This window comes from Bombina bombina, chromosome 4 (genome assembly GCF_027579735.1).
Source record: "Bombina bombina isolate aBomBom1 chromosome 4, aBomBom1.pri, whole genome shotgun sequence".
Classification (NCBI taxonomy): domain Eukaryota; kingdom Metazoa; phylum Chordata; class Amphibia; order Anura; family Bombinatoridae; genus Bombina; species Bombina bombina.
The window spans coordinates 114,971,873-114,996,629 of NC_069502.1; the positions used below are offsets into that span (position 1 = coordinate 114,971,873).

General features: G+C 41.0%; 1 protein-coding gene across 1 annotated transcript in view; it reads right to left on the reverse strand.

Moving 5' to 3' along the window:
• Positions 1 to 2,096: 2,096 nt before the first annotated feature.
• LOC128656945 (24-hydroxycholesterol 7-alpha-hydroxylase) overlaps positions 2,097 to 24,757 on the reverse strand; it is a 360,073-nt gene continuing 337,412 nt past the window's right edge. The window contains exons 12-13 of the mRNA XM_053711138.1: positions 22,296 to 22,384; positions 2,097 to 7,271 (exon numbers count right to left, since the gene is read on the reverse strand). Of these exons, the coding sequence (XP_053567113.1) occupies positions 22,307 to 22,384 (78 nt within the window). The 3' untranslated portion in view covers positions 2,097 to 7,271; positions 22,296 to 22,306. The remainder of the gene's footprint in view (positions 7,272 to 22,295; positions 22,385 to 24,757) is intronic.

Genomic DNA, 24,757 nt, shown 5'->3' on the forward strand with positions numbered 1-24,757 from the left:
TCAATATCTCTTCCCAGCCAATACTTTGTAGGGCATTGCACCTCTCAAGGTCCGGAACAGTCCAGTCTCCTCTGAGAGCAACCTCCAATAACACCTTGTGGTGCAAAAATGGGCCCAATACCTGTTGTTGCAATGCCTGCGGAAGTGACGTTATAAAACACTGCCATTTTTTTAAAAATAATTTAAGCCTACAGTTGATGTCTAACTTGGTATCTGTTCAATGAATAGTTGTTTAAGCAGTCTATGTTTGAATTGGGTCAGTGAGGGTGCCCTAGTGGAGATCCAGAGGGCAATGATACACTGACGCACCAGTAATGTACAAAGGGCCAGCATAGGATGCATGCCGCTGTTCTGTCCCTCCCATATAAATAAGTACATATTATTAAGCTCAAAGGCAAAGTCTGTTTTGAATGTGATCTTGATCCAATACTGTATTTGACACCAAAATCGCTTAACATAGGGACAGTCATAGAAGTAATGGCTGCGTGTGGGTTTTCACCAAGTTTATTTGGGCAGACAGCATTTAATGCACTTGTTTGGACATGTAGGATTCCAGTGTGTGAGGCGGGCCGGTGTGATATAATCACCATGAAGCAGTCTGGTCTGCATCTCTCTGTGGGGTATCGCTAGGCTGGCCATCTTGATCTTAACTAGGCTGTTTGTAATGTCCTCTAAAGTAATTCCGACCAGACTCTCTCCCTGCATCTTAGCTAGGATTTCGTTCAAAATGTCGTCAGAGGTATGATTGATCAATTTCTGATATATTGGGGATAAAGAGAAGCGCCCTAGCTTGAAGGCCGTGTGGGTAACCGCCCAAGGAGAGAGTTCCCAGAAACTCATGTCCCGGGAGATCAGTGTGTTTATATCATGCCTGGCCTGCAGATATGCATAGAAGTGAGAGTTGGGTATTCCAAATTTATTTTTTAGGTCTTGAAATGTTTTGACCGTGTGTAACAGTGGGTCCAAAATCACCCCCACAGAGTCAATATCGGCTGCTTTCCAAATATGAAACAGGGCTGTCTCATTCCCAGCTGGAAAATCTTTATTACCAACTAGTGGGATGAATTTAGGGGAGGGGTAAGCTCTATCTAGATAGTGAAGGGTCAACCACCATCTCTCAACACATCTCTATACATCGGGTTATTTTTCATTTCTGTTGATAGGTCTCGGAAAGGGATATATGGGAGATAGGCTCTAGAGTGTGGCGCAGCCACCGCCTCCTCCAGTGGTAAGGTTGTGAAATGTGCCGTGCCCAACTGCCAATCCAGGGGGAATCGTGTCAAAGCTGCCCAGTTATACAGCCGCAGATTTGGAAGTGCGAGACCCCCCTTTGAGATAAGGCTGCTGCAGTTTGTTAGTGGCTATACGTGTCTTTTTCCCCCTCCAGATGAACAACTGTATCGCCTTATTAGTGAGAGTTAGATCTGTTTTAGTAAGAAGGAAGGGCAACATTAGTAGTGGATATAACAGTTTGGGCAAAACGGTCATCTTCACCAGGTTAATACGACCTGATAATCCCAGAGGGAGGTTTGCCCAAGCCTTTAACCGGGACTGTAATTTGCTATACAGTTTAGTAATATTGAGTTCATAAATTGTATATGGGTAACCATGTAGCTCAATTCCCAGGTAAAGTAGGGCATGAGGCTGCACCACAAAAGGAAAGTGGGAATTATTGTGCTTATGATCCGTAAGCCATAATATTTCGGATTTATGCATATTGACTTTATACCCCGAGAAGTCCCTGAAAGTGGTCAATACCTCTATAATTTTCGGAATATATAATGTGGGATTGGTAACGAACAGCAGCATATCGTCCGCATACAAGGCCATATGCAAAGCCTGGTTGTTGAAGGACATTCCTGGGTAAGTTTGTTTCAGCATCTGCTGCTTGTTAATTCTACCCCTAATTTTTAATAAAAGGGTAGTTGATTTGTTGAATATGTTTCCAGAACGAGGTTGTAGAAAAAAACTGATATGACATAAAACTGGGACATAAAAAATATTTTGCAAGAACATTACAAAAGGCATCACTGTAAAATATATTTTTTTACATTCTGGAATAGGTTTATGTATTTGCCCAAAGAACAAAAGCCAGAAAATTACCAACTTATTTTATTTAAAAACATGAGACAATTGGTCTGTTGATTACATTATACATAGCAGTATTGATTAAATCACAATATTAAAAATAAATCTTAGAATTACAATATTAAAACTGTACTTGCTTATCTGTTTTATGTATATAGTTTCACTGTATTAAATACTGTTTCACTGTTTTGTTACCTTTTTGCTGTTAGATAAAGATAAAGGTAAAATGAGCTTTACATATAGTAGAATTGCATAATTATGTGCATAATAAAAAAAAATGCAATAACATTTAAATTTCAAATCAGCAGTAGCTTTTTTTTCTGACAAATGTCCCCCCCCCCCCTATATCATGTGACAGCCATCAAGCAATCACAGACTAGTGTACATCTACACTGTAAACCTGTGCACATTCCCAGTAGAAGCTGGTGCCTCACAAAGTGTGCATATAAAAAGACTGGGCATTTGATAATGGTAGTAAATTGTAAAATGGCATGCCCTGAGTCATGAAAGTTTAATTTTGACTTTAGTGTCCCTTTAATGGTTTACTGAGAGATAAGGACGGGTAGAAAAGGCAGGGTTGTACTTAATGGTTTACTGAGAGATAAGGATGGGTAGTAAAGTCAGGGTTGTACTTAATGGTTTACTGATAGATTAGGTTGGGTAGTAAAGATAGGGTTGTGCTTAATGGTTTACTGATAGATAAGGATGGGTAGTAAAGGTAGGGATGTACGTAATGGTTTGCTGATACATAAGGATGGGTAGTAAAGGTAGGGGTGTGCTTAATGGTTCGCTGATATATAAGGATGGGTAGTAAAAGGTGGGGTTGTGCTTAATGGTTCACTGATAGATAAGGATGGGTAGTAAAGGTAGGGATGTACTTAATGGTTTGCTGATACATAAGATTGGGTAGTAAAGGTAGGGTTGTGCTTAATGGTTTACTGATAGATAAGGATGGGTAGTAAAGGTAGGGATGTACTTAATGGTTTGCTGATACATAAGAATGGGTAGTAAAGGTAGGGTTGTGCTTAATGGTTCACTGATATATAAGGATAGGTAGTGAAGGTAGGGTTGTGCTTATTGGTTTACTGATAGATAAGGATGGGTAGTAAAGGTAGGGTTGTGCTTAATGGTTCGCTGATAGATAAGGATGGGTAGTAAAGGCAGGGTTGTGTTTAATGGTTCGCTGATAGATAAGGATGGATAGTAAAGGCAGGGTTGTACTTAATGGTTCATTGATAGATAAGGATGGGTAGTAAAGGCAGGGTTGTGCTTAATGGTTCACTGATAGATAAGGATGGGTAGTAAAGGCAGGGTTGTGTTTAATGGTTCGCTGATAGATAATGATGGGTAGTAAAGGCAGGGTTGTACTTAATGGTTCACTGATATATAAGGATGGGTAGTGAAGGTAGGGTTGTGCTTAATGGTTTACTGATAGATAAGGATTGGTAGTAAAGGCGGGGTTGTGCTTAATGGTTCACTGATAGATAAGGATGGGTAGTAAAGGTGGGGTTCACTGATAGATAAGGATGGGTAGTAAAGGTGGGGTTGTGCATAATGGTTCACTGATAGATAAGGATGAGTAGTAAAGGTAGGGTTGTGCTTAATGGTTCACTGATAGATAAGAATGGGTAGTAGAGGTAGGGTTGTACTTAATGGTTCACTGATAGATAAGGATGGGTAGTAAAGGTAGGGATGTACGTAATGGTATGCTGATACATAAGGATGGGTAGTAAAGGTAGGGATGTACGTAATGGTTTGCTGATACATAAGGATGGGTAGTAAAGGTAGGGATGTACGTAATGGTTTGCTGATACATAAGGATGGGTAGCAAAGGTAGGGGTGTGCTTAATGGTTCGCTGATATATAAGGATGGGTAGTAAAAGGTGGGGTTGTGCTTAATGGTTCACTGATAGATAAGGATGGGTAGTAAAGGTAGGGATGTACTTAATGGTTTGCTTATACATAAGAATGGGTAGTAAAGGTAGGGTTGTGCTTAATGGTTTACTGATAGATAAGGATGGGTAGTAAAGGTAGGGATGTACTTAATGGTTTGCTGATACATAAGAATGGGTAGTAAAGGTAGGGTTGTGCTTAATGGTTCACTGATATATAAGGATGGGTAGTGAAGGTAGGGTTGTGCTTATTGGTTTACTGATAGATAAGGATGGGTAGTAAAGGTAGGGTTGTGCTTAATGGTTCGCTGATAGATAAGGATGGGTAGTAAAGGCAGGGTTGTGCTTAATGGTTCGCTGATAGATAAGGATGCGTAGTAAAGGCAGGGTTGTAGTTAATGGTTCACTGATAGATAAGGATGGGTAGTAAAGGTAGGGTTGTACTTAATGGTTTACTGATAGATAAGGATTGGTAGTAAAGGCGGGGTTGTGCTTAATGGTTTACTGATAGATAAGGATGGGTAGTAAAGGTAGGGATGTACGTAATGGTTTGCTGATACATAAGGATGGGTAGTAAAGGTAGGGATGTACGTAATGGTTTGCTGATACATAAGGATGGGTAGTAAAGGTAGGGGTGTGCTTAATGGGTCGCTGATATATAAGGATGGGTAGTAAAAGGTGGGGTTGTGCTTAATGGTTCACTGATAGATAAGGATGGGTAGTAAAGGTAGGGATGTACTTAATGGTTTGCTGATACATAAGAATGGGTAGTAAAGGTAGGGTTGTGCTTAATGGTTTACTGATAGATAAGGATGGGTAGTAAAGGTAGGGATGTACTTAATGGTTTGCTGATACATAAGAATGGGTAGTAAAGGTAGGGTTGTGCTTAATGGTTCACTGATATATAAGGATGGGTAGTGAAGGTAGGGTTGTGCTTATTGGTTTACTGATAGATAAGGATGGGTAGTAAAGGTAGGGTTGTGCTTAATGGTTCGCTGATAGATAAGGATGGGTAGTAAAGGCAGGGTTGTGCTTAATGGTTTGCTGATAGATAAGGATGCGTAGTAAAGGCAGGGTTGTAGTTAATGGTTCACTGATAGATAAGGATGGGTAGTAAAGGTAGGGTTGTACTTAATGGTTTACTGATAGATAAGGATTGGTAGTAAAGGCGGGGTTGTGCTTAATGGTTCACTGATATATAAGGATGGGTAGTAAAGGTAGGGTTGTGCTTAATGGTTCACTGATAGATAAGGATGGGTAGTAAAGGCAGGGTTGTACTTAATGGTTCATTGTAAGATAAGGATGGGTAGTAAAGGCAGGGTTGTGCTTAATGGTTCACTGATAGATAAGGATGGGTAGTAAAGGCAGGGTTGTGTTTAATGGTTCGCTGATAGATAAGGATGGGTAGTAAAGGCAGGGTTGTACTTAATGGTTCACTGATATATAAGGATGGGTAGTGAAGGTAGGGTTGTGCTTAATGGTTTACTGATAGATAAGGATTGGTAGTAAAGGCGGGGTTGTGCTTAATGGTTCACTGATAGATAAGGATGGGTAGTAAAGGTGGGGTTCACTGATAGATAAGGATGGGTAGTAAAGGTGGGGTTGTGCATAATGGTTCACTGATAGATAAGGATGAGTAGTAAAGGTAGGGTTGTGCTTAATGGTTCACTGATAGATAAGGATGGGTAGTAGAGGTAGGGTTGTACTTAATGGTTCACTGATAGATAAGGATGGGTAGTAAAGGTAGGGTTCACTGATAGATAAGGATGGGTAGTAGAGGTAGGGTTGTACTTAATGGTTCACTGATAGATAAGGATGGGTAGTAGAGGTAGGGTTGTACTTAATGGTTCACTGATAGATAAGGATGGGTAGTAAAGGTAGGGTTCACTGATAGATAAGGATGGGTAGTAGAGGTAGGGTTCATTGATAGATAAGGATGGGTAGTAAAGGCAGGGTTGTACTTAATGGTTCACTGACAGATAAGGATGGGTAGTAAAGGTAGGGTTGTGCTTAATGGTTCACTGATAGAATAGTGCCATGAACACGGCTTGTGACATCACAACTAGCTAAAATTATCATTTGCGTAATGTAATATTACTTGTACATAATCTTGTGTTAACATTTTGACTTATAGAGGGATTAACACAATAATTTCATGCAATTACAGGTTTCAACATTTTAAAATTGTTAATCAAAACATTAGGCCATATAGATTTTTGCTTTCAAATAAAAGTACTGAAACTCTCTAAAAAACTAAAAGAAAACTTCCCCTATTTATGCATGCTCTGTGTAATGCCTATAATTATAATCTGCATAGGAAAGTAAAACAGATTTTTGTGCAGTATTGTATTATACTAGTTTATAAACCCAATATCCTAGTTATATTGTTGCATATACTATAAGTTTATGGAAACTCACACAAAAAGCATGAGAAAAGCCTTTTTATTAGTTTTGTGCATATTTAACAACGGTTTCTTGAATTAAGTAAAGATTGCTATTGCCAATGTATTTCAAGAGGCTTAACTAATTTGAAAGGACACTAAGGAAAATGAAACTTTAATGACTTATAGCATGTAATAAAAAAATCCTTATTTATCTTCCATTATCAAACTGAGCACAGTCGTTACATATGCACACTTTCTGAGGCCCCAGCTACTACTAAGCATGTGCAAGAGATCACAGTATATATGTATTTTGTGATAAGCTGTTGATACATACATACTACTAAATACTACCCATTTGAAATTAAGACTGCTAATGCACTGCATAATTTGTTAAGCAACTCTGCTGTTTGTAATGTTCCTTTGAATGACCATGTTTCAAATTGATTTAAATTACTACAGTAAAGGAAGTTATAAACCACCCAACTAGAATTTTAGGTGCCAACTCTAGTGGATTTAAATGGGGGTACCATAGTTTTATACTAATTAGCTTTTATGTATCGAATTAAGAGTATAAGCATATACATTCAAGATTTTGAGTTGAACATTATTTTTAAATATTTTTTTTGCCCAATTATTTTTAAAGACCAGCCCTCTATCTCTGGCTATCTATTTATGTATAGAAAGTAGATGCAAGCTAGACAAAAACAAATGAGGACACAAATTACTGTAATATTAATGTCATTGGGACAGTGCAGATCTAGTAAATTCATATGTCCTGAGCTGTACACAACACAAGACTAATCAATCACCCTCATTTTCTGCTGAGGCTAAAATAATATGGAGCTGTCAGTGCAGGTGACATAAAACAAAGTGCAAAAATGCCTCTTCCCCTGCAATCATCAGCCATCTAAAAGAAAAAACAAGATTAACATTATAAAAATAGAGGAGATACATGCAAACAAATAATTCACATACCATTAAGAAATATTAGATAATTCATATGTTTAAAAAAAAATAATGATAAAATAAATGGTGATCAATAGTATTATGCATCTTTACTTTAAAGGGACACTGTAGCCAAAACATTTCTTTCGTGATTCAGATTGATAATGAAATTTTAAGCAACTTTCTAATTTACTCCTATTATCAAATTTTCCTCTTTCTCTTGGTATCTTTATTTGAAATGCAAGAATGTAAGTTTAGATGCCGGCCCATTTTTGGTGAACAACCTGGGTTGTCCTTGCTGATTGGTGGATAAATTCATCCACCAATGAAAAAGTGCTGTCCAGAGTACTGAAACCAAAAAAAAGCTTAGATGCTTTCTTTTTCAAATAATGATAGCAAGAGAACGAAGAAAAATTGATAATAGGAGTAAATTAGAAAGTTGCTTAAAATTGCATGCTCTTTCTGAATTACAAAAGAATTTTTTTGGGTACAGTGTCCCTTTAATTAGCAATGTAAATGTACAACTCAAAAGGACAGTGTACTCTGGCAAGCAGCTGATAAAAGTTCACTCTTTTCAAACACCCTTTGAAATGGGCTTGGCTCTCCCCTCCTTGAGAGTTGGATTTCTGATAATACCTTCACTTTACATAAGGCTATCTTATGAGTGAAGCACAATTTTCGCTCCTGCTCGTGTGTTAACTGCGCTCGACTTACGATTTTTGCACGTTGGGTACTGCGCATATTACAGGTTCAAAGTAAAAAGTTTTCACTTGACTGCAAAGGGTTTCAAAGCACATATATATACAGGGAGTGCAGAATTATTAGGCAAGTTGTATTTTTGAGGATTAATTTTATTATTGAACAACAACCATGTTCTCAATGAACCCAAAAAACTCATTAATATCAAAGCTGAATAGTTTTGGAAGTAGTTTTTAGTTTGTTTTTAGTTATAGCTATTTTAGGGGGATATCTGTGTGTGCAGGTGACTATTACTGTGCATAATTATTAGGCAACTTAACAAAAAACAAATATATACCCATTTCAATTATTTATTTTTAGCCAGTGAAACCAATATAACATCTCAACATTCACAAATATACATTTCTGACATTCAAAAACAAAACAAAAACAAATCAGTGACCAATATAGCCACCTTTCTTTGCAAGGACACTCAAAAGCCTGCCATCCATGGATTCTGTCAGTGTTTTGATCTGTTCACCATCAACATTGCGTGCAGCAGCAACCACAGCCTCCCAGACACTGTTCAGAGAGGTGTACTGTTTTCCCTCCTTGTAAATCTCACATTTGATGATGGACCACAGGTTCTCAATGGGGTTCAGATCAGGTGAACAAGGAGGCCATGTCATTAGATTTTCTTCTTTTATACCCTTTCTTGCCAGCCACGCTGTGGAGTACTTGGACGCGTGTGATGGAGCATTGTCCTGCATGAAAATCATGTTTTTCTTGAAGGATGCAGACTTCTTCCTGTACCACTGCTTGAAGAAGGTGTCTTCCAGAAACTGGCAATAGGACTGGGAGTTGAGCTTGACTCCATCCTCAACCCGAAAAGGCCCCACAAGCTCATCTTTGATGATACCAGCCCAAACCAGTACTCCACCTCCACCTTGCTGGCGTCTGAGTCGGACTGGAGCTCTCTGCCCTTTACCAATCCAGCCACGGGCCCATCCATCTGGCTCATCTCATTTCATCAGTCCATAAAACCTTAGAAAAATCAGTCTTGAGATATTTCTTGGCCCAGTCTTGACGTTTCAGCTTGTGTGTCTTGTTCAGTGGTGGTCGTCTTTCAGCCTTTCTTACCTTGGCCATGTCTCTGAGTATTGCACACCTTGTGCTTTTGGGCACTCCAGTGATGTTGCAGCTCTGAAATATGGCCAAACTGGTGGCAAGTGGCATCTTGGCAGCTGCACGCTTGACTTTTCTCAGTTCATGGGCAGTTATTTTGCGCCTTGGTTTTTCCACACGCTTCTTGCGACCCTGTTGACTATTTTGAATGAAACGCTTGATTGTTCGATGATCACGCTTCAGAAGCTTTGCAATTTTAAGAGTGCTGCATCCCTCTGCAAGATATCTCACTATTTTTGACTTTTCTGAGCCTGTCAAGTCCTTCTTTTGACCCATTTTGCCAAAGGAAAGGAAGTTGCCTAATAATTATGCACACCTGATATAGGGTGTTGATGTCATTAGACCACACCCCTTCTCATTACAGAGATGCACATCACCTAATATGCTTAATTGGTAGTAGGCTTTCGAGCCTATACAGCTTGGAGTAAGACAACATGCATAAAGAGGATGATGTGGTCAAAATACTCATTTGCCTAATAATTCTGCACTCCCTGTACATATATGTCCCTTTAAAGGCCCAATAAGAAGCAACTGATCTGGTAGAATGGGCAGTAATCCATTTAGGATGAGAATGACCCACTTTCAAGTAAGCTTTATAAATCAAAGGCTTCAATCAAGAGGCCAATAAAATGGCAGTAGCCTTATGACCCTTTCTAGAACCAGAAAAATGAAATCCTTAGTAGACTGTAAATAGAACTTCAAAGCACTGTCCTCATCCAAATTATATAAAGAATCCTCTCCTTAGAATTCTTTGGATTAGGACAAAAAGAAGGAACAACAATCTCACCATTTAAGTTATCAGAAGAAACTACATTAGGCAAAAAGTCAAACTTGGTTCTCAAAACTGACATCCTGATTAAAAACAAGATAAGGAGGCTCACAACAAAGAACAGACAATTCAGAAACTCTTATGGCAGAAGAAATAGCCAAAGAAAGAAGACCTTCTAGGACAAAAGCTGAATATCCAAATTAAGCATAAGTCCAAAAGGAGAAAACTACAAGACCCTTAAATCCAAACTAAAACTTAAAGGAGGAGAAAGTGGTTTAATCACAGGCTTAATCCTGACTAAGGCCTAAACAAAATACTAAATATCAGGAAATTTAGCAATTTTCTAGTGAAACAAGACAGAAAGAGCAGACATCTAGCGGATATCCAAACCATTCTGAAGAAATTGAAGAATTTTAGGAAGAACCCATGTTCCATAATACAAACCTCTTGATGATCCCTGGACCTCGCAAAGTATCTGGGGGGCTTGTTGTTCAAACAAGAAGCTATCAGATCTTCTGGAAGACCCCACAGGTGTATAATCTGACTAAAGACTTCCAGATGAAGAGACCATTCCCTTGGATGAAGGGATTGACGACTGAGAAAGTCTGCTTCCCAATTGCTTACCCATGGAATATGAACTGCAGAAATTATACAGGATTTGCTTTCTGCCCAAGTCACAATTCGGGAAAGCTGCCTCATCGCCAGGGAACTGCGAATTCCCCCTTAATGATTGATGTAAGCCACTGCTATTACATTGTCTGACTGGAAATGCAAGTAAGTTTCTCTCTTAAAGAGAGGCCACAACTGAAGGCCTTGAAAATTGCAAGGAGTTCCAAAAATATTTACGGGCAACTTCGGCTCCTGAACTACCAACACTCCTTGTGTTCTCTTGGACCCTCAGACTACGTCCCAATCTGAAAGGCTTGCATCTGTCAAAATCACAGTCCAATTTGGGCAGAGAAAGGATGCCCCAGAACAATCAATCGATGATTGATAACCAGGAAAGGGATTTTATTGTTTTGGCATCCAAAATAATCTTTTGAGCCAACTGAGTGTAATCCTTGCACCACTGATAAAGCATACAAGGCTGCAGAGGCCTCATGTGAAACCCAGCAAATGGAATAGCATCTGAGGCTGCTATAAGAGACTTCCATACAAAGCAGTACAGAAGGAGAAGGAATCGACTGAAGATTTACACAAGCTGAGAGCAGCTTCATCCTTCTCTGTTCTGTTAAAGATCATAGTCATAGAGACTGAGCCGATTATTACACACAGAAAAGTAATCATGGACAATGAAGAGAGAACTTTTTGGAAATTTTATTTTCCAACCATGCTTTTAAAGAAACAACAAAAGTTTGTTGGTATGAGATACTGCTAAAAGTAAAGATGGAGGCTGTACCAACATATTGTCCAGATAAGGATTTAATGACACACCTTGAGCCCCTTCGTAAAGATTCTGGGAGCGGTAGCCAGACCAAACCGAAGAGCAACAAACTGAAAATGCTTGTCTAGAAATGCAAACCTTAGGAATTGATAATGATCCCTGCGAATGGGGATGCAAAGATAAGTATTTTCCGGGATCTATAGAGGACATAAAATGTCCCTGTTAAACAAGAGGCAGGATAATCCGAATGGTTTCAATCTTGAAAGAAGGAACCATCAGAAAGTTTTTAAATCCAGAACAGTTCTGAAAGTTTATTCCATCTTGGGAACAATAAAGAGCATTAAATAGAAACCCTGACCAGTTAAAATTGACTGAAAAAGGCTCTTGCCTTTACAGGATTCCTTGGAACATGAGGCACAAGAAACCTTCCGCTGGGAGGCTTTGATCTGAAACCTATCCTATAATATAAAAGGCCAAGTGTGTTTGTCCGAAGCTGTCATGCGCAGTAGACAGCATGAGGACAAACACACCTGGCCTTTGAGTCCCTAGCTGTCGTCTGATCTGCGGCAGAAGTGGGCGTGACCGGGCGTGAATGGGGGGCGTGGTCTGGCATGAAGGGGGCGTGGTCTGACGTGAATATCCATGAGGGGGCGTGGCCGGGTGTGAAGGGGTCGTGGGCGGGTGCGGTCGCGCGATAGAGGGGAGAAAGATAGAGATGAGCGGAGAGAGGGGGAGAGAGAGAGGAGGGGAGAGAGGAGGGGAGAGAGGGGGGAGAGAGAGAGAGCAAAAGAGAGAGGAGGGGGAGAGAGAGAGGAGGGGAGAGAGGAGGGGAGAGAGGGGAGAGAGAGAGAGCAAAAAAGAGAGCGCAAAAGAGAGGGGAGGAGAGAGCGCAAAAGAGAGGGGGGGGGAGAGAGAGAGTGCAAAAGAGGGGGGGAGAGAGAGCGCAAAAGAGAGGGGGGAAAGAGAGAGCACAAAAGAGAGGGGGAGAGAGCACAAAAGAGAGGGGGGAGAGAGCGCAAAAGAGAGGGGGAGAGAGCGCAAAAGAGAGGGGGGAGAGAGTGCAAAAGAGAGGGCGGGAGAGAGAGCGCAAAAGAGAGGGGGGGGGAGAGAGTGCAAAAGAGAGGGGGGAGAGAGCGCAAAAGAGAGGGGGGAGAGAGCGCAAAAGAGAGGGGGGAGAGAGAGCGCAAAAGAGAGGGGGGAGAGAGCGCAAAAGAGAGGGGGAGAGAGAGCACAAAAGAGAGGGGAGAGAGCGCAAAAGAGAGGGAGGAGAGAGAGCGCAAAAGAGAGGGGGGAAGAGCGCAAAAGAGAGGGGGAGAGAGAGCGCAAAAGAGAGGGGGGAGAGAGAGAGCGCAAAAGAGAGGGGAGAGAGCACAAAAGAGAGGGGAAGAGTGAGAGCGCATAAGAGAGGGGGGAGAGAGAGCGCAAAAGAGATGGGGAAGAGAGAGAGTGCAAAAGAGATGGGGGAGAGAGAGAGCACAAAAGAGAGGGGGAGAGAGAGAGCGCAAAAGAGAGGGGGAGAGAGAGAGCACAAAAGAGAGGGGGATAGAGAGAGCGCAAAAGAGAGGGGGAGAGAGAGAGCACAAAAGAGAGGGGGAGAGAGAGTGCAAAAGAGGGGGGAGAGAGAGCTCAAAAGAGAGGGGGGGAGAGCGCAAAAGAGAGAGGGGAGAGAGCACAAAAGAGAGGGGGAAGAGCGCAAAAGAGAGGGGGAGAGAGAGCGCAAAAGAGAAGGGGGAGAGAGAGCGTAAAAGAGAGGGGGGGGGAGAGCGCAAAAGAGAGGGGGGGAGAGAGCGCAAAAGAGAGGGGGGGAGAGAGAATGCAAAAGAGAGGGGAGAGAGCGCACAAAATAGAGGGGGAGAGAGCGCAAAAGGGAGGGGGGAGAGAGAGGGGGGAGAGAGCGCAAAAGAGAGGGGGGAGAGAGAGAGCGTACAAGAGAGGGGGAGAGAGAGCACAAAATAGATGGGGGTGAGAGAGAGCGCAAAAGAGAGGGGGAGAGAGAGAGGGCAAAAGAGAGGGGGAGAGAGCGCAAAAGAAAGGGGGAGAGAGAGAGCACAAAAGAGGGGGGAGAGAGAGAGCAAAAGAGAGGGGGGAGAGAGTGCAAAAGAGAGGGGGAGAGAGAGAGCTCAAAAGAGAGAGGGGAGAGAGCTCAAAAGAGAGGGGGAGAGAGAGAGCGCAAAAGAGAGGGAGGAAAGAGAGAGCACAAAAGAGAGGGGGAGAGTGGGGAGAGAGAGAGCTCAAAAGAGAGGGGGAGAGAGAGAGCAAAAGAGAGGGGGGAGAGAGAGCAAAAGAGAGGGGGAGGGAGAGAGCACAAGGGGTGGGACCGCTGTACTGCAAAAAATGGCCTGTGTGAACGGGCTTTAGGACTAGTTCTGTATAATTGGGAAACAATGCTCAGAACCCAAGGATCTTGAACAGAATGAAACCAAGCCCCCTGAAAAAGGTGTAATGTGTCCCCTACCAGAAGATCTTTATGCAAACATGGTAGTGGAAACAGGGCTTTTTTGACCATTTAGATCTGTTCCAATTAGGGTTTGGCTTCCAGGAAAAATCAGAAGAACCCTGCTTCTGTGAAGAGATTGAGGACTTCTAGTTCTTAGAAGGTTCTTGGTTTGATTAGCCAAAGTAGAAATAGCCCTATCTACTTTAGAATAGATTCCCAAAGCAAATAAGAAGCAGGTAAAGGAAACATCATTTTAAATTTTTGAACAGTACTAAATGGGATACCAGGTTTAGACCAGTCTTGAAATCCAGCTGTTTAACAGGAACTTTAGAATCCTAAACCCCTATGGTACATACAACTTCTCTTAAAAGAGAACAAAGATGTTCAAGCTTAAACAAAAAAGAGGAAGATTCTCTTTCCTGATTAGAGACTGATGCTTGATCATCTAAAAACACTTCATCCTCAGAGGATAAATCAGTAGCACCAGGGCTTGGAGTATTGCGCTTAACCGACTTTGACGTACTCAAACCAGATGAACTTGTAGAGGGATTATCAGAAACCTGCTTCTTACACTTACTTGGAGGGAGCATGGCCGCCAACATCTCAGATACAGTAGAGAACACAAAATCTATAATTACTTTATTATTAAGCGTTGTGGAGCAAGGATTTTTTGTTTTGTTTATGTTAAAACTGTATTCCTGCAAATTTTCTGCAAATAAAGAGGTCCAGGCGTTTACACTAAAACCAGTGTTTGTGTAGTATTTTTCTACTGTAAAAGACTACATGTTCAAGCTGTTACTGTTAAAAAACCCAAAGAGAGGGGTATGGCTTAGTACATTTTCGGGTTAGTTTGCAAGCGAAAGCCAGAGCAGTTTTTTTAGTGTGCACCATAGAAGTCTTTGAGGAAAGAGATTTAAAGAGGCTGCTCTATTTGACCCTCAGATGTTAGCGAGCCCAAGGATTTTGCTCGAGCAATAACTTTTACTTTTGAACTCTAATATGAGCGCAAGAATAAGAGCGTTATTGATTTAACTTGAACAGTGATAGCACTCAATAGTGCTAATATTTTTGCGCTCAACCCCTGTAATCTAGGCCAAATGTGCAACATACTTTTATTATTTATTTTGTCCCATTACTTTATAATTTAATGTGGGCTTTCCAATTCCTGTTAAAAAGGGAAGCACAGAATGTAGATTTGCACTACGATATTCTACACAGGAACTAAATTTTAAAACTTATTTCTTTCCTAAGGCATGGAGAATCCATGAATCATTCTAATTACTAGTGGGATATTCACTCCTGGCCAGCAGGAGGAGGCAAAGAGCTCCCAGCAGAGCTGTTAAGTATAATTTCCCTTCTCATAACCCCCAGTCATTCTTTTTGCCTCTGTCAAGGGAGGATGTGCGAAGATAGTGTCTGAAGATATTTAATCCTTTAAATGGGTACTTTTCCCTGCAAGCAAGGATTTGGGGCTATGCTGTGTCCATGTCAATCTCTTAATTAAGAGTAATGATGGCTATTAGCAGTTAGAAAGTGGCAAGGTTCTTTCTTTTTCTACAGGTCCATGGCAGAAGTGAAGGAATCTGCTACACCTTAGAAGTAATTCCCTGCCTGACAGCAGGATCCACAGGTAAGTGCTTCCCTTCTAGGTTAGAAGGTACCAGCACTTTTATGGTTAGTTCTCTGGTGGATTTCATTATTGGGACTTTAATTTTCTTTATTAAGAAATATAGATGTTTAAGGGGATTATGAGGCAATTTTTTATATATATATAATAAGCTGTGAGAAATATTGGAGCATTTGAAGGTATTACTCTGTGGTTATGGGCACGGATTGGATCCCAGAGTTCTGGGGTTGAATCCAGGTGAAAGTAACCATGTACTTTTTGTTGTTTTGTTCAGAAGGGGGTTAAACGTTTTCTATATTTTTGAGCGCTGTTTTTTTGTGGCGCAGTTTAGTTTAGTTGCGGTCACATGACCGTTCCTCCTCACTTCCGCTTTTCAGGATTTCTGTTAGTAGCTAGTATTGCTACAGTTGCAGGGGCAGCATCTTATTGGTGCGATGACTTATCTAATCTAATCTTAAAAGAGACGACTATAGAGGAGATCCAAGACAGGATCAAGGCTCTAAAGCTAGCCAATACCTTTATTTGTGATGCCAACATGCAAGTTCTTAGGCTGGGAGCTAAGATTTCCGGTTTCACTGTTTTAGCTTGCGGAGCTCTGTGGTTAAAATCTTGGTCTTCAGATGTCACATCCAAGTCCAAGTTTTTAGAATTCTAATTTTCTTTCCTTTTGTAACTTTAAGGGACAAAAGTCTTCCTCCTCCTCTTCTAAGTCGGAACACTCCAAGTCTTCTTGGAGGTCCAATCAGCCTTGGAATAAAGGAAAATCAGCATGAAGGAACCGCCCCAGATCCTGTATTGGATCAAGTGGGGGGTAGGCTCTCTTTTTTTTGGCAGGCGTGGATACGCTCTTTCCCAGATTCTTGGGCCATAGACATAGTGTCCCACGGTTACAGAACAGGATTCAAATCTTGTCCTCCCAGGGGCAGATTCCCCCTGTCAACGTTATCTGCGGACCGGATAAAGAGAGAGGCCATTAAACTGCGTAAAGGACCTATCTTCCCTGAGAGTGATTGTCCCAGTTTCTCTAGAGGAACAAGGTCTAGTATTCTATTAAAATCTATTTTTAGTTCCCAAAAAAGGAGGGCACTTTCCGTCCCATACTGGACCTAAAGTGTCTCAATCAATTCCTCAGGGTTCTGGAGACCATCTGTTCCGTTCTTCCTTTGGTACGAGAGGGTCAGTTCATGACGACCATAGATCTGATGGACGCATATCTTCATGTTCCCATTTACAGGGATCATTACCAGTATCTGAGGTTTGCCTTTATAGACAAACATTTCCAGTTTGCTGCCCTTCCTTTTGGCCTTGCTACAGCTCCCAGAATTTTCACAATGGTTCTGGGGGCTCTTCTGGCAGTGGTCAGGTCTCAGGGCATTGCTGTGGTGCCTTATCTGGACGACATCTTAGTTCAGGTGCCATCTTTTCATCTAGCAAAATCTCATACAAAGATGTTGTTGTCTATTCTATGTTCCCACAGGTGGTAAGTGATTCTGGGAAAGAGTTCCCTTGTTCCAGATACAAGGGTGTTTCTTAGGATTAGTTATAGATTCCCTGTCCATGAAAATTTTTCTGACGGACGTCAGAAAATCCAAACTTTATGCTTCTTGCCTTTCTCTCCAGTCTGCTATTCGTTCATCAGTGTCTCAATGCATTGAGGTGATTAGTCTGATGGTTGCCTCCATGGACATCATTCCTTTTGCTCGGTTCCATCTGAGACCTCTGCAACTATGCATGCTCAGTCAATGGAACGGGGACCAATCAGATCTCTCGCAGAGGATAAATCTGGACTCCCCAACAAGAGTCTCATTCTCGTGGTGGATTTCACAGAACCATCTGTCTCAGGCACATGCTTCCTGAGGCCTTTCTGGGTGATTGTAATCACGGATGCCAGCCTGTTGGGCTGGGGAGCAGTTTAGGGCTCCTTAAAAGCACAGGGCCTGTGGACTTCTCTTCCAATAGACATCTTGGAGTTGAGAGAAATCTTCAATGCCTTGATAGCCTGGCCTCAACTAGCTTTGGTCCAATTTATCAGATTCCAGTCGGACAACATCACCTCCGTGGGTTACATTAACCACCAGGGAGGAACTCGAAGTTCCTTTGCAATGAAGGTGACTCGCATTCTACAGTGGGTGGAGTCTCACAATTACCATCTCTCTGCCATCCACATACAATGGGTGGACAACTGGGAGGCAGATTTTCTGAGCAGGTAGACTTTTCATCCTGGAGAGTGAGCTCTCCCCCCCAGAGGTTTTCACAACAATAACTCTCAGGTGGGGGGTTCCGGAGTTGTATCTGATGGCGTCTCATCAAAACGCCAAGCTTCCAAAGTACGGTTCAAGATCAAGACATTCTCAAGCCGTTCTGATATACGATCTGGCGGTTCCTTGGAACTTCAATCTAGCATACCTGTTTCCTCCGTTTGCTCTCCTTCCATGAATAATAGCTCACATCAAGCAGGAGAGAGTGTCTGTGACCTTGCAGGATCTGGTTTGCAGATCTGGTGACAATGTCATCTCTTCCGCCTTGGAGGTTACCTTTGAGGAAGGACCTTCTGCTTCAGGGTCCCCTCCTTCATCCAAATCTGGATTCTGTGAAGCTGACTGCTTGGAGATTAGACGTCTAGTTTTGGCTAGACGTGGCTTCTCTGAGAAAGTCATAGATACTATGCTTCAGGCTCGTAAATCGCAGAATTTACCATAAGGTATGGCGTAAATACCTTCATTGGTGTGATTCAAAGGGTTTCTCTTGGAACAAAGTAAGGGTTTCTCGAATTTTGGCTTTTCTTCAGGAGGGTCTAGAGAAAGCTTTGTCAGTCAGTACTCTGAAGGGTCAGATTTCTGCACTGACTATTCTTTTGCATAAACACCTGGCAGATCTGCCAGATGTTCAGTCTTTTCTTCAGGCCTTGGACAGAATCAGGCCTGTGTATAAACCTGTTGCTCCACCTTGGAGCCTTAATCTTGTTCTTAAAGTTTTGCTGCAGGCTTCGTTTGAGCCAATGCATTCTGTTGATATTAAGTTACTATCTTGAAAGGTTTTGTTTCTTATAGCTATTTCTTCTGCTCGCAGAGTCTTCGAACTTTCGGCTTTGCAGTGTGATTCACCTTACCTTATTTTTCATGCTAAACTGGGGTTTCTCCCTAAGGTAGTATCGGATCACAATATTAATCAGGAAATTTTGTTTGTTCTTTTTGTCCTAATCCTTCTTCACAAAAGGAACGTCTTTTGCATAACTTAGATGTTGTGAGTGCTCTAAAATTTTACCTTTAAGCAACTAAAGATTTTCGGCAGACTTCTGCCCTGTTCATTGTTTTCTATGGTAAGCGTAGGGGTCAAAAGGCCACTTCTACCACTCTTTCTCTCTGGTTGAGAAGTATTATCCGGTTAGCTTATGAGACAGCTGGACAGCAGCCTCCTGAGAGAATTACGGCTCATTCCACTAGAGTTGTTTCATCTTCCTGAGCTTTCAAAAATGAAGCTTCTGTGGAGCAAATTTGCAAGGCGGCCACATGGTCCTCCATTCATACCTTTTCCAAATTCTACAAATTTGATACTTTTGCATTGGCTGAGGCTTCTTTTGGGAGAAAAGCTCTTTAAGCGGTGGGGCCTTCAGTTTAGGTCCACCTGTTTTATTCTCCCTCCCTTTTATTCTGTGTCCTCTAGCTTGGGTATTGGTTCCCACTAGTAATTAGAATGATTCGTGGACTCTCCATGCCTTAGGAAAGAAAACAAAATTTATGTTTACCTGATAAATTTCTTTCCAGGCATGGAGAGTACACGACCCACCCTTATTTATGTTCAGGCGGGAGTTTTTTTATTAAAACCTCAGGCACCTCTATAACTTTGTGTTATCTTCTTTTTACATTTTCCTTCGGCCGAATGACTGGGAGTTATGGGAAGAGAAGTGATTTGTGGACTCTCCATGCCTAGAAAGAAAGAAAATGTATCAGGTAAGCATACATTTTGTTTTTTTTAGTATTTTAAAAACAAATATAATTTTAAAAACTGTGTATTATTCTCAGGCTAATCTTTACATTAATGCATCATTAAATCCAGGATTTTTTTGGAGTTTCTCTTGCAAGGTGTATCCAGTCCACTGCTTCATCCTTTACTTGTGGGATATTCTCATTCCCTACAGGAAGTGGCAAAGAGAGCACACAGCAGAGCTGTCCATATAGCTCCCCCTCTAGCTCCGCCCCCCAGCAGGGCCACTCTGCGGCGAATACATCTCAGACCACTTCAAACTGTGCATGCTCAAACAGTGGAATGGGGATTACACAGACTTGTCTCCTCAGATACAATTGGACCAGAGGACCAGAGACTCTCTTCTCTGGTGGTTGTCTCAGGATCCTCTGTCTCAGGGAACATGTTTCCGCAGACCAGAATGGATCATTGTAATGACCGATGCCAGTCTGTTAGGCTGGGGTGCAGTCTGGGACTCCCTGAAAGCTCAGGGCCTATGGTCTAGCAGCGCCTTGGTCCTTCAATCTGGCTTATGTCTTTCCACCGTTTCCTCTTCTCCCTCGTCTGGTCGCCAGAATCAAGCAGGAGAAGGCTTTGGTGATTCTGATAGCGCCTGCGTGGCCACGCAGGACTTGGTATGCAGACCTAGTGGACATGTCATCTGTTCCACCATGGACACTGCCATTGAGGCAGGATCTTCTAATACAGGGTCCATTCAAGCATCCAAATCTAGTTTCTCTGCGTCTGACTGCTTGGAGATTGAACGCTTAATTCTATCTAAGGGTGGTTTCTCTGAGTCAGTTATAGATACTCTGATTCAGGCTAGAAAGCCTGTCACTAGGAAAATCTACCATAAGATATGGCAAAAATATCTTTGTTGGTGTGAATCCAAGGGTTACTCATGGAGTAAGATTAGGATTCCCAGAATATTGTCTTTTCTCCAAGAAGGATTGGAGAAAGGATTGTCAGCTAGTTCCTTAAAGGGACAGATATCTGCTCTGTCTATTCTCTTACACAAGCGTCTGGCAGAGGTGCCAGACGTTCAAGCGTTTGCTCAGGCTCTAGTCAGAATCAAGCCTGTTTATAAACCTGTGGCTCCGCCATGGAGTCTTAATCTAGTTCTTCAAGGGGTTCCGTTTGAACCTTTACATTCCATAGATATTAAGTTATTATCTTGGAAAGTTTTGTTTTTGGTAGCTATATCTTCTGCTCGAAGAGTTTCAGAATTGTCTGCTTTACAGTGTGATTCACCTTACCTGGTGTTTCACGCAGATAAGGTTGTTTTGCGTACCAAACCTGGTTTTCTTCCTAAGGTTGTTTCTAACAAGAATATTAACCAGGAAATAATAGTTCCTTCTCTGTGTCCTAACCCATCTTCAAAGAAGGAACGCCTGCTACACAATCTTGATGTAGTTCGTGCTTTAAAATTCTATTTACAAGCAACTAAAGACTTCAGACAAACATCATCCTTGTTTGTCATTTATTTTGGTAAGAGGAGAGGTCAGAAAGCGACTGCTACTTCTCTTTCCTTCTGGCTGAAAAGCATCATCAGGTTAGCTTACGAGACTGCTGGCCAGCAGCCTCCTGAACAAATTATTGCTCATTCTACCAGAGCTGTGGCTTCCACATGGGCTTTCAAGAATGAGGCTTCTGTTGAACAGATTTGTAAGGCAGCGACTTGGTCTTCACTGCATACTTTTGCCAAATTTTACAAATTCAATACTTTTGCTTCTTCGGAGGCTATTTTTGGGAGAAAGGTTTTACAAGCAGTGGTGCCTTCCATTTAAGGTACCTGTCTTGTTCCCTCCCTTCATCCGTGTCCTAAAGCTTTGGTATTGGTATCCCACAAGTAAAGGATGAAGCCGTGGACTGGATACACCTTGCAAGAGAAAACAGAATTTATGCTTACCTGATAAATTACTTTCTCTTGCGGTGTATCCAGTCCACGGCCCGCCCTGACAATTAAGTCAGGTACATAATTTTTTTATGTTTAAACTACAGTCACCACTGCACCCTATGGTTTCTCCTTTTTCTCCTAACCATCTGTCGAATGACTGGGTGGCGGAGCTAGAGGGGGAGCTATATGGACAGCTTTGCTGTGTGCTCTCTTTGCCACTTCCTGTAGGGAATGAGAATATCCCACAAGTAAAGGATGAAGCCGTGGACTGGATACACCGCAAGAGAAAGTAATTTATCAGGTAAGCATAAATTCTGTTTTTATGTGCCTTTATTTTGTATGCAGATCTGTGGCAATGTAGTGATTAATTTGTAGGGGGTAACAGTTTACAGTGATCTTTTGATTTCTGTACATTGCAATATTATATTTAATATTATAGTGCTGCCTAATGTGTTCTCAGTTTAAAACAATAATAATAATGTATATCCATTTGTCAAGTTTTCTTTAAATATGCTATCTTAATAAATAGTATACTTCCCAGGTGTCCTTATTTGAGAGGGAAAATCCCTAATTCTTAGCACTGTCCCACTGTCCCCAGCTATGTGTCCTTTATTGGCAGAACTTCAATTGGACTATCCAGATATGCCCACAAACCAGCCAGACACACCCAACAACCACCCAGATATAACTACTGCCCACTCACAAACCACCAGTGACTCCGCCCCCTCTCAACATGGCCCTACTCATAAAACAGTGACTGGCCCCCTCAACCTCCTAAGTCCCTAATACCCAGGCACAAATCTTTTGAGGTATGGTATAAGCTTAAAAAGCAATGCGTGCCTAGTAAAGAAAACATATATAAAGCTTGTGTGCACATAGAAATGTGTTTTAGCCTTTCTTTAAGAAACAAATGAATGCTACACATGCAATGAACAAGGTAATCCTGATAATAAGGCACATGTACAACCCATGAAAAAAATCCTACTTTATACAACTGCATTCCTGTTATTATCTAAGCGAACAGAACAATTCAGTTTTGTTTTTACCGTTTCTATAATTATTTTCCCTTTTTCTGTTTATAACGAACGCGAAAGGGTCCATCAGGCTGCTGGGTTCCAACTAAATGAAGATTACTCTGCAAAGAAATAAATACGTTTCCTTAAAGGGACAGAAAAAGTTAGATTATTAAACACAACATTCATGGGAAATGTGATAAAACTCTATTTAAAAAAAGAATCCACAAAACACCATCCAGAAATGCCTGACCATGCCATAGGCTGCCCAGTCACGTATAAAAACTGTTCTGACCCTATCCTGAGTAAGAAAAGTCAGAAGTGCATTGTTCACCCATATCGGTCTGGTTACATATTGGTCTAGTTACATATTGTCTGTTGGCACTGCAAGGAATGTATTCCTAATTTAAAGGGATAGCCTAGTAAAAATTAAACTTTCATGATAGAGCATGCAATTTCAAGCAACTTTCTAATTTACTCCTATTATCAAATTTTCTTTGTTCTCTTGGTATCTTTATTTGAATGTAAGCTTAGGAGCCAGTCCATTTTTGGTTCAGAACCTGGGTAGCGCTTGCTGATTGGTGGCTACATTTAGGGGTTGATTTATGAAGCAGCGGATGCTGCTTCCAACCCACTCCGCTTCAGGTCCACCTGAAGCGGAAGTTAAAAAGCAGCGGTCCTAAGACTGCTACTTCTTATCTCGTCCACCACCTCTGAGGATACGATCGGGTTGATTGACAACACCTGCTAGCGGCCGCGAATCAGTTGGTTGGGTGGGTGGGTTTTACTGTTGGGGGGGTGTTTGTATTTTTTTAAACAGGTAAAATAGCTCATTCTTTTGGGGCAATGCCCCACAAAAGGCCCTTTTAAGGGCCATTGGCAGTTTAGTGTAGGCTAGGTTTTTTTTTTTTTTTTTTTTTTTTTGATAGGGCTATTAGATTAGGAGTAATTCATTTTTATTTTTGATAATTTTGTTTTTTATTTTTTGTAATTTAGTGTTTATTTTTTATTGTAATTTAGAAAATTGTATTTTAATAATTTAATTAATTTTATTTTATTGTAATGTTAGTTTTTAGTGTAAGGCAGATAAGGTTTTATTTTACAGGTAACTTTGTATTTATTTTAGCTAAGTAGTTATTAAATAGTTAATACCTATTTACTAACTAGTCTACCTAGTTAAAATAAATACAAACTTAGCTGTGAAATAAAAATAAAACCTAAGATAGCTATAATATAACTATTAGTTATTTTGTAGCTAGCTTAGGGTTTATTTTACAGGTAAATTTGTATTTAGTTTTAAATAGGTATTATTTAGTTAATAATTGTAAGGTTTATTTAGCTTTATTTTAATTATATTTAAGTTAGGGGGTGTTAGGGTTAGACTTAGGGTTACGTTAGGGTTATGCTTAGGTTTAGGGGTTAATATATTTATTTAGTGTTAGTGATGTTGGAGGCCAGAGGTTTAGGGGTTAATAACTTTAGTATAGTGGCGGCGACATTGGGGACGGCAGATTAGGGGTTAATAACTGTAATGTAGGTGGCGGCGATGTTAAGGGCGGCAGATTAGGGGTTAATATTTTTATTTAGGTAGCGGCGATGTTAAGGACGGCAGATTAGGGGTTAATAACATTATGTAGGTTGCAGCGATGTCGGGGGCAGCAGATTAGGGGTTGTTTAGACGTGGTTTTTATGTTAGGTTTAAACATAACTTTTTCTTTACCCATAGACATCAATGGGGCTGCGTTACGGGGCTTTCGTTTACACAATCGCAGGTGTTAGGCTTCTTTTTTTGTCGGCTCTCCCCATTGATGTCTATGGGGAAATGGTGCATGAGCACGTCAAAGCAGAGCTTGTATTTCGGTGCAGTATGGAGCTCAACGCGACCATATTGTCCGCACAAGCCTGCTTTTTCCAAACCTGTAATAGCAGTGCTATAGGGAGGTGAAATAACGCCGCTTTTGTGGCGGTCGTTAATTTCCCTATAGCGCTGTAAACTCGTAATCTAGCTGTATGGATGCTAATCTTAGATATGCAAAGTATACTACACCTTTAAGTAGGATATTTCAAACTGTGTGGCTAATAGTTAAGTGCAGAGTATTGTTCTTAATCAATTATAGAGCATACAGACGAAGATTATAAAAATATAAAAATGACAATTTTTTAATAACTCAGGATATTATCCCATATAAAATGACAAAATTAAAAATAGTGTTTCAACACTAAAATTGGAGAGAGACTTGAGAAAATCCTTAAAAAAACAGTTTTGGCCAAAGATACAAACAGTACATCAACTTTCACAATGTAGTTATACTTTGAGATAATCTTAACGAAGAACGGTAAAAGTTTAACGGACACAAAGGTCTAAATTGTCCACAAAGTTCTGTACATTTAATTTCAATAGCAGCTCTGTTTTTCTTCTCTGTGTATGCCAAAATGTATCCTATATAGCGCATTTATGAGAAAATTGATACTTTATTCAGGTTTTAAACCATAGC